Source organism: Arachis duranensis, chromosome 8 (assembly GCF_000817695.3).
Source record: "Arachis duranensis cultivar V14167 chromosome 8, aradu.V14167.gnm2.J7QH, whole genome shotgun sequence".
NCBI classification, from domain to species: Eukaryota; Viridiplantae; Streptophyta; class Magnoliopsida; order Fabales; family Fabaceae; genus Arachis; species Arachis duranensis.
In genome coordinates, this window is record NC_029779.3 from 5,901,222 (window position 1) to 5,911,766 (window position 10,545).

General features: G+C 29.6%; 1 protein-coding gene across 1 annotated transcript; it reads right to left on the reverse strand.

Annotated features, from left to right (window-relative positions):
• Window positions 1–7,191: 7,191 nt before the first annotated feature.
• On the reverse strand, window positions 7,192–9,520 carry LOC107460343 (serine/threonine/tyrosine-protein kinase HT1-like). The gene is made up of 4 exons (XM_021128609.2): window positions 9,452–9,520; window positions 8,703–9,158; window positions 7,801–8,091; window positions 7,192–7,629 (listed from the first exon to the last, which is right to left on the reverse strand). The coding sequence occupies exons 2-3, from the start codon at window positions 9,105–9,107 to the stop codon at window positions 7,846–7,848; spliced, it is 651 nt and encodes a 216-aa protein (XP_020984268.1). The 5' UTR covers window positions 9,108–9,158; window positions 9,452–9,520; the 3' UTR covers window positions 7,192–7,629; window positions 7,801–7,845.
• Between the last annotated feature and the right edge of the window lie 1,025 nt (window positions 9,521–10,545).

The following is a 10,545-nucleotide window of genomic DNA, read 5'->3' on the forward strand; positions in this document are numbered from 1 at the left end:
TATAACTTTTCTTATGAAAAAAGAGTTACGGAAACAATTTTAATGTGTTAGAGACCGAAACTCTAAAGTCACTATTTATATTTGAACGTGACATTTATTAAATTTTAAAATCCAAATAAAAATAGCATCTAATGTCCAAAAGATAGTATTTAATTTTATTCCCATTTAATTCTAAATTAAAAATAAGAGTAATTACCCAAATCGGTCCCCAAGGATTTTAAAATCGGACATTTTAGTCCAAAAAAAAAAATTAATACACAAATCAATCCCCAAGATTTTATTCCGGCAGACAAATCAGTCCCCAGTTAATTTTTCGGCAAAGTAATTACCCAGATTAGTCTTCAAAGATTTTAAAAATGGACATTTTAGTCCCAAAAAAAAATTAATGTACAAATCAATCCCCAACATTTTCTCTGTTAGACATAACAGCCCTCCGTCCAAAAAATAAAATAAAATAAAATTATTATTATTATTATTATTATTATTATTATTATTATTATTATTATTATTGAGTATATATATATATATATTTTTTTTATATTATAAATACGTACAAAAGAATCTAATATATAAATTATTATTATTATTTTTGTCTAAAAAATACAAAAAATTATAGTACAATATTATTGTGCAATTAATAATAATAATAATAATTTTATTTTATTTTATTTTTGGACAAAAGGCTATTATGTCTAACAGAGAGAAACATTGGAGATTGATTTGTACAATAGTTTTTTTTGGGGGACTAAAATGTCAATTTTAAAAATTTTTGGGGACTGATATGGAGAATAACTCTGCCGAAAAATGAATTGGAGACTGATTTGTCTGCCGGAGTAAAACTTTAGGGATTGATCTGTGTATTAATTTTTCTTGGGGACTAAAATGTCCGATTCTAAAATTCTTGGGAACTGATTTAAGTAATTACTCTNNAAGATTATTATATATTTTATTCTTCTTCTCAATATCTACGCATTCTCATAATATATCTATGTTCTAGGGAGGAAATATTAAAATATACTTGTGATTTTGGCTGCTTCTAGATGAGTTTGATGAGAAAGGACGAAATGTAACGAGTCTAATTTATTAGTAATAATAATACCACACACATGTGTGTCATTGTTGTGTGTATGCGTAATGGCAGTCATCACATAGGCCCCAGCTGTGTAACTTATTACATGCTTATATATTATGGCTTACTTGGTCAATTCGGAGCTGCCATCCCATTTAAAATATGCAACCATTCATTCTTATCAATTTCGGTGGCGGTAAGCACTGCCAATACTTGCATTCTAGAAGAGGATGACCCTACCAAGTATCTACCATATAAACTTTTATTATTAAACAAAAACATACAGCGAAGTTTTCATTAGTTTATGGAGATCCGGTGTTGGACGCTGATGAAAGAAACTATACGTTATTATGAAACTACTATTTAAAACAGTGATAGTTATTACTACTATAAAATATATAAGAGTATGATATATTAGTTGACGCTATTTTTGTTATATTTCGATGTCTTGAGGCTTATCAACTAAACTATTTGACTCTATTTTTTGTTTTGAACAATATTCGAAGGTCAGTATAATTTAAAATTGTTGGCTAATATAAATAAATAAAAATTGTTTACTTTTAAGTTTTTCTCTTTTTTTTTTTTAGATCTACTAACTCGGTGTGCTGTTGATGCATATTTTTACATATTCAAATATTAGTGAACAACTATTTAAATTTTAAAATAACTAATTATGAAGCAAACAGCAGACATCCGCTGCACTGATGAACGCAAACGCAGCAATAAAGTCGAGATTGATGAAGACTTTTTTCAATTCCCCCTCTTTTCTTTCATCATATAATAAAGCTACCTACATTTTTGAACTTCCAATGTGACATATCACTTGTCAATAACATTGCCTATGTCCATGCACCACTTTTCTTTGGCCAAAGAAAGTCAAGGGGAAAAAGGGGGAACGAAGAAAAAGTAAAAGGTTCTAGTTTTGGTGAGTGTGCAAATTTTTGTACTCTTTTTCATCACGAGTTAAGCAAGTGCTTGTTTAATTTTGAACTTGAAAATTACATTTTGGAAATTATTTAATATACATATAAATAAAACCGTGGAAATAATAGTTTTCTTATTTCAGATAGAAGAAAGTCAATGGAACCTGTGACAAATACCTCTATAATATACTTTTTTAACATAAGGTTTCTAGAATTCATATTTATTTATTTATTTATTTTATGACTTCACTCTATAAGTTTTTATTTTTTATCTTTTCTTAACCCACGACGTAATTGATTATATCATCCAGTCATTTGGTTTGAGTAATTTACACATTACTTGTGACGAAGACAACAATCTAGAATAACAGGACCAACACCGTAAAGACTAAAGAATTATATTGAATCGAATGGAAATAAATAAACAAGCTTGAAATCCAACCTGTAGGGACAACATATCTCTCCTCCCCATATCAGAGAAAAGGATTAGCACGATTTGCATGATATATTAGAAAAATGGTGAACCCAACATGGCATTGAAACATGTAAAGTTAATATGATGATGATCAATAATAATAATATATTCTTTGGTCCCCTAGCAAAGTCACAATTTATGGAATTATTATAGTCAAAGTCAGCTATTTGAGCTGGATATATAATATGTTATTTATTCATCCATAATCTGGGCCACCCTGCAAAACCTTAAAGTATTGCGACTCCAAATTTGACTATGACTAATCTGTTGGATTTGGAGCAATCCAGTAATTCGTGGTCGAAGTTAACTGGGCCCATTTTTAGTCGTCCAACAAAACTATCCCATTTTTTACTGGAACAAAAATGGCTTCCGAGCTATTTTGGCCCAATTACTTTATGCAAACTTGCGTGAAATATAAATAAGTCCGGAAAAAAAGAAACGTTAAATATGAAGACATCAGCTGGGACAAAAAATAAATAAAATAAAATAAAAGAACACACATCTGGAAAGCATAAGGCCTAACAGGCTAACACAAATACACAGTACTTAGTTGCTTACTTGCTTGGGTCCCTTAACTGTCATGTTTCGAATTTGATTAATAGAGGCAGCATATATACAACCAAATCAGTTTAATAATTAATTTATTAGTTTATTTAAATAAATATTAGGAATTTAAATTTTGTTTTGTATATATAATAATTTATTAGTTAGTAATAAATTTTTTAATAGAGTTTAAATTTATGACAAATTAGTCTTTAGCCTGCTAAATTAAAAAAATAAAAAAATAGATATACATCATATTTCATGATCAACTTATTAAGAGAAAATTCAGTTGTAGGTATCTTTAGATAAAATTAATAGTCATGCCCACAAAAGATTAACTCAAGCATGGTAGAAATGGAGGGGAAAAGTTTTAGCAAGCATGAGAGTAGGATAATAGCATTCATTCTATCCGACTAACTCGCATTTTATATATATTTATGTTATAAAAATATATTATAAATAGGTGTTAAATCAAGAATCTCTCATTTAATTTAAAATTTTTTTATTATTTAGTCAAGATCATCAACGAATAATTTAATACTTTTGTTTATTAAAAACTAATTCTATTTTAGTGATATATAAATACAATATTATATCACAATATTTTATTTGTATGTGGGTTATTAATTTAAATAAAGACTTTTATGTAGAATTAAAAATTTGATTATGTTATTTATGAGACGATTGTGTTATTTGTAGAATAATTATATTATTTATGTTGAATTTTTAAATTTACGTGCTCATTTGGTTATATAATAATACTGCATATTTGTAAAAAATCTGAAAATAGGGTCGGATATCCGTGGATTGACCACGGATAGCGTTAGAGTTGGGTTGTTTTCAATCCATAGATATAATAGAATAATTGAGTTTTAGTAACAAATTCAACCTGCGAATTGAATTAAGATTGGATTCGAATTCTACCTTACATCACCCTTATGTGAGAGGGAAAAAGGGTTGTAATATCGGATCGAATTTTTGGGTTGAATATGAATTTGGCTTTGTTCGAGTCTGAGCCATGTTATTGATTCAGTTCATGACAAAAAAAAATATGGTATAAATGGATAGCAATACATAGGAATGGCAAAATGGGTGGAATTCGTCGGACCCATCCGCCGAACTCGCTAAAGAAGACGGGTCGATCTAGATTTGGACCCGTCAAATCCGCATTGCCAAATTTATGAATTTTGGCAGAGTAGGGCGGGCCGGCCCGCCGGACCAAGGATTTTTATTTTTAGTTTTTTATTAAATAAAAGAGTAATTACCACTACAAAATTAATAATTATATAATTTTCAAATGCTTTTTTTATTTTTTATTTTTATTCTTCTTTTAGTTATTAACTTTATTTATTTTATTTAACAATTTCGTATATATGTTTAAATTGTGACTTATTTTTTTAAATAAAGATGATTTTATTGATAAATATTATTTTAAATAATTTTATTGAAGTTAAAAATTAAAAAAAAATAATAAAAAAAATTATATTACAATTTGACTATTTTTTATTTGTATTTAATTTTTTAATTATTATTTTTTGATTAATTTTATTAAATTTTATTTTTCAAAATATAAAAAAAGTCAAGCAGGCTAATTTGCCAGCCCACTATAAAGTAAAGCGGACTAACATTTTAAACCCACTTTAATTGACGAAATGGATTAGGGTAGACCAATCCACTTTACCACCCCTACCGGGGGTGGTTAATTTGCTCCTATTGAATCTTTGGAAAAAAAATTAAGTATATATGCGTTTAATTTTTAATAGTGTAAAATATTTTACACAACTATTCAATCAATAATAATAATAATAATAATAATAATAATAATAATAATTGTTATTATTTTGTGACACTAGTCTATTTATTAATTATCCAAAATCAAACCTAATTTTTCAAATATAAATAAAAATATTAGTATTTAGTAGTTTTCTTAAAAGTTGATTGATGGATATAGACATCATTTAACATTATTATTTATTTTTGTTGTTTTATAATTTTAGTCTTACATACAATAATTGTTTCCATTGAAATTTTTTTTACCATAAATATTATAAAAATTAATTTTTCAATTAAATGACAAAAATTGTTAAATAATTGCTTAATAAAAAAATAAATATTGATTTTCTATCTCTATATATGAAGAAAATCTTGTGGTTGTTTGATCAACTATAATACGTATATACTAAAATTAGTTATTAGTATAAAATACATGTTAAAATATAAATATACATTAAAAATAAATTAAACCACACATATATTTATATACAAATATATTGATGACTGGTTTTAATGGCTAATTTTAGTGTACAAATAACATTTTTATTGTTTGATTGAAATTTTTATTTTTTTTCACATCATGATTTTATTCTATTTTATTTATTTATTTTTGTATTTCTTACATAATTATAGTAAACTTTTTATATATTTTTTAAACTATTTTGCTATAATATTTTTTATGTATTATATAAAAAAATTAATAAAAATATAATTTGATACATACTAATTACTTGACCATGCAAGATGCTAGTATTAATAATAAATATATGTTGCAATATTTCAAAAGATTGAAAAAAAAGTTTTAAATTAATATAATTTTTGACATATTAATTAAACTATTAAAAATTTGATTAACATACGTATTCATACCATGATTTAAAACATAAAGTCAGGTCTAATGGCCTACCAAAAAAGTGGCATATTTTTACTTGTAGAACTTTTTAAAAGGTCACGACGACATGTGAACAGCCTGCTTATTTGAATAAGCAACGAATATTAAAATATCTCCTACTATCTTTCTACTCTATTTAGAAGGAAGATCTCAACAAATTTTTAAGATAAAGGAAGTACTACTCTCACATCTTCACGAGAAACTCGGACGGCGGCACCTCGACTCCAGCACAAGTGAGATGCTGTCTCAGAAGAAATCTAAACCTCATGTTCAGACCCAAATCACCGTTTCAGATATCTTCAAAACAATACCTAAAATATCTAAATAGGTGCACATTCAAATTTTTTCATATTATTTTTGTCTCTACTATTAAAATTTTCTGATCCCTGGTACCAAAATTTACTTCTAATGACCTAAAAATTAAAATACAGAAGACCATTCTAGTTGATGTTAGGCGTTGGATTAACCAGCTCTGATACCAAATGTAAGTAAAATACATACACTTAAATTGGTCCTAGGATCACTCACTCGTATAAATGACGCTATCATATTTTTCATCTCTCAACTTCACCAACACTCATATGAAATAATAGAATAAAGAAGGACTTCACATAATCATATCTTCTTTCATTTCATGGAACATATAAAATACATAAGGTATATGTGCCTTTATATAGGCAAAGTTTCATACTAAAAGTTCATGATTCTACTAACTTCTTAATACACATACTTATCCAACTTTGTTTCTTCCATTGACTATTCAAATAAGTAATTTCTAGCACATCTTGAAAATTCTTCATTAAGCTTAGTCATCAATCTTGAACCTTCCAATGCACTTCATGATTCTTCTAGTATGGAGGTGATGAGTGCAACTTCCATTCAATTCCAATTCAATTTGATTTTAAACTTCTTCAATGTTCTAGTATATTGTAGTTGTACTACTTTCTTGAATATTCTTGATTTAATTTTCTAACAATAAAGAGTACTTAAATTTTTTTATTAGCTAAACTTTTTAATCTTCAATTTTAATTTATTTTTTTAATGTGTGTACTCCTTCTCATCCTAAGTATATCTTTTTATAGAGTTTAAAAGCTTGTATTAAATGGAACAAGATGTATTTAAATAATTAAAGTTTTTAAGATAGGATCATTTTATTTTCTATTTTCGTAAAGGAAGATGCTGAATGTCTGTGACACCCCACCTTTTATAATCTATTTTATTTTCTATACGTGCATAAATGCTTACATCTCAGATACCATTAGAAAGTAAACAATTTAGACTTTAATTTAGTCTCTTGGATCATCAATTTTAGACTTATTTCAAGGGAAAAACAGATCATACAAAATTGCACTTGCCATAGCTCTAGATTAGCATAATTATTGTTTCAGAGGATAACGGGGAGCATGTTTGCATGGAAATAAGTAAGGCCATGATAATGAATCTCAACGACGAATACCACGCTATGAATAATGTTACTTCTTAAGGTTGAGTTCGATACACTGTCGGATATATTATATATGAAAATTCAATAATCAATATTACTATGATTTTGATTCGATATTCTAGATGCTTTTAATTTGTTTTCAGAATCTTCCAGGAGCAACTCGCCTTGCTTATATGACTAACTACTTATTACTTGAAATAACAATCACAAATTTACAGTTAGTGACACAAGATTAACAGCTACAACCTTATACATTTGGACTCCATATGAGTCTTAATGAATACAAAGATATAGTTGGCTGAGCTAGATTTTGCAATATTCTGTGACAATTTTCACAGTGAATTGCTGCATTTTCGGTTTGTTATCTCATCCAACAAACAATTAACGGTGTTCTTCAATGCCTATTGCAGGCGCAGCTGGTTCTATTGATGGCCTAACCAAACAAAATATAGCTAGCATTCTGCATACGGCCTTTTGGGTTTAAGTAATTCCAGTTAAACGAAGCCCACACTGCAATTATGAATGTAGTTACTTGAACTGTTGTGTATAAAGCATTATTCATTTTTTTCTGAATTAGTGTCTAGAATAGTACAGTTGAAATTAAAGAAGAGGAAGCATGTGTTAAGCTATATATATGTGAGGTTCATTTGAATAAGGGAAGACATATAACAATAACAGTACCTTTTGGTGTTCTTTATTGGAGGAAGGGGTATGGAAGGGAGGGAGTTAAGCATGTACAGGTATGGAGGAACTCATGGAGACGCAGCCTTTTAAGCGTTCAATGAGGTTTCTGCTGACAAGTCTTGAATGATGAGTTAGGGGAAGTCCCTCCTTCACACATTCATCGTACTTCTCAAGAGTGGTCACTATGTCACTGAAGTCCGGCCTCTTCGATGGGTTCGCCGCCCAGCAACGCTTTATGAGGTGTGCTAGTGCTGGCTGGCAACTTGCCGGCAGTGGTGGCCTCTCATTCTGCTCCAAACACAATTTGCAATTAGGCCTTCCTTTATTATTAAGTAGTGAGGTGCACAAAGATTTTATACATGCATTAATTCAATTTAATACCTATTCTAGGGTCCTTAAATTACTCCATATTTCTATGTCTGGAGTGTTAGCTACTGTGCTATGTAATAACTGATCACAAGTGACATGAGGAGTGCATTGTAATTAACAAGTTCTTTTCTATGATATGACTAATTAAACTATGATAGAAGTACTGAAATGATTCTGAAATATATATTACCAAATTAGCATTAAGAATTTTCTGTCATCCTTAACCTGCTTCTGTCTAATACTGACAACAATCAGCAACATGTTGATATGCTAAAAAGGAAAAATAGAACAACATTAAAACTCCATAATCATTGACAAATGATCAAAATAGCTTGCCATCTTGATTCCCTTAACTGACATGCATGATGTAAAAGATTCAACAATGTCCTTCATCATATTTAATAAAGATTCAACCTCATTGTATAGCTAGGACATGAGAGCTTTCCTAACCAAAACAGGCAATGCTAATATTCTAAATTCTAAGCAGGGAAATGAAGCATGTAACATAAATTTAGATGTAGAGGTGTGACCTTCTCAGCAACAGCAAAAGCAGCTTGCACAGGGGTCATTCCTTGGAAGGGAAGTAAAGCAGTTGTGAGTTCCCAAAGCACAATACCAAAACTATACACATCAACTTTGCGAGTGTAAGGTTTCTCCTTAATCATCTCTGGCGCCATCCAACGATACGTTCCCATGTTTCCTTTGGTCTCCCGGCACCTTGTTTCGAGACAAGATGTGCCGAAATCTGCCACCTTAACCCTCATCTCATCATTGAGAAGAAGGTTATTTGACTTGAGATCTCTGTGGATGACGCCTTGCGAGTGAAGGTACTCCATACCCCTAGATATGTCAAGAGCTAACCTTAGTATTGTTTCAATTGAAAGAGAGTACGGCTCTTTCTTGTTCAGATACATCCTCAGAGTTCCTTGTGACATGTATTCTGTTATGATACAGTACACTGGCGGTTTTTTACAAGCTGCAATAAACTGTAAAATTAAAAGAGTCATTTCAAAGAAGAAATTAAGCATATACCTCTAACTTGAATATCATCAAGTACAATAGATGGTTCACAATGCATAAATGTATACTTGAATTTTGAACTCTCAAACAGGATAATTTCCAAAATCAAACACACAATGGGACAGAAAACAAGATGAAAAAGTAGAATCTGTCTCATACATTTCTATCTTAAGACAATTACCAAACTGGCATGAAGCTAAATAAACAAAAACAGCATAAGGACAAGAAGTTGAATATACATAAACACCCTTGGAATTACCTGAACTATGTTTGGGTGAAAGAGACGTGAAAGCAAAGCAACTTCAGATTTGAACTGCTGCTCAAGCAAGGATCTCCCACAACTAATTGGCCCTAGGATCACTTACTCATATAAATGACACTATCATATTTTTTCATCTCTCAAACTCACTAACACTCATAAAATAAGGGAGAGAATTTTCACATTTCAAAACATACACATTTCATTATAGAACACACAAAATACATAAGGCATATATGCCTTTATATAGGCAAAGTTTCATACTAAAAGTTCACGATTCTACTAACTTCTTAATACACATACTTATCCAACTTTGTTTCTTCCATTGACTATTCAAATAAGTAATTTCTAGCACATCTTGAAAATTCTTCATTAAGCTTAGTCATCAATCTTGAACCTTTCAATGCACTTCATGATTCTTCTAGTATGGAGGTGATGAGTGCAACTTCCTTTCAATTCTAATTCAATTTGATTTTGAACTTCTTCATTGTTGTAGAATGTTGTAGTTATACTACTCTCTTGAATGTTCTTGGTTATTCTCCAAATTTCCAACATCTTCTAGTAAATTAATGATTATTGTTTTCAATTCAAACTTTGCTTCTTCAATTCTTTAACCATGTTTCATGAAGCTTCTAGTCCATGCAAGTTGATTTAAAATTTTAATCAACAATGTTGATGTACATATGAAACTCATTTGAGGGACAATGTAAGTGCAGTCGCAGTAAGGAGATTAACGCTAACAGTGACGGATATCTTGGTTTCTATATAGATAAAAAAAAAGTCTTAACAAGGAGAGAGGGTGGCTTTCAAAGCATTTATTAGGATGACAATGTCTTTAACGACTTTGAGTATTCGATCATACAAAGACATAACAAGAGACAAAACGCTTTTGGCAACCAAAAGAAGAGATAAAAGGATATTAAAAGAATCATGTTCTCTAGTCTTTATCAGTTCCAACGAAAATTTCTTAATTTGTTTTGTGTAGTTGAAAAGAATTCATGGCAGCATGCCGAAATGGAATGAAATCCTTCATAGTAGTAATTGTTTTTACTTCAATAAAGCCAAACAAATAGATACTAGGTACAGGTGCCTAC

Bases quoted from the DNA above. Each gene is read 5' to 3' on its own strand.
- LOC107460343 (XM_021128609.2), bottom strand. From the start codon at position 9,107: ATGTCACAAGGAACTCTGAGGATGTATCTGAACAAGAAAGAGCCGTAC. The intron at 8,092-8,702 runs GTCACACCTCTA...TGTTTGGAGCAG, and splicing joins CTTTTGCTGTTGCTGAGAAG to AATGAGAGGCCACCACTGCC.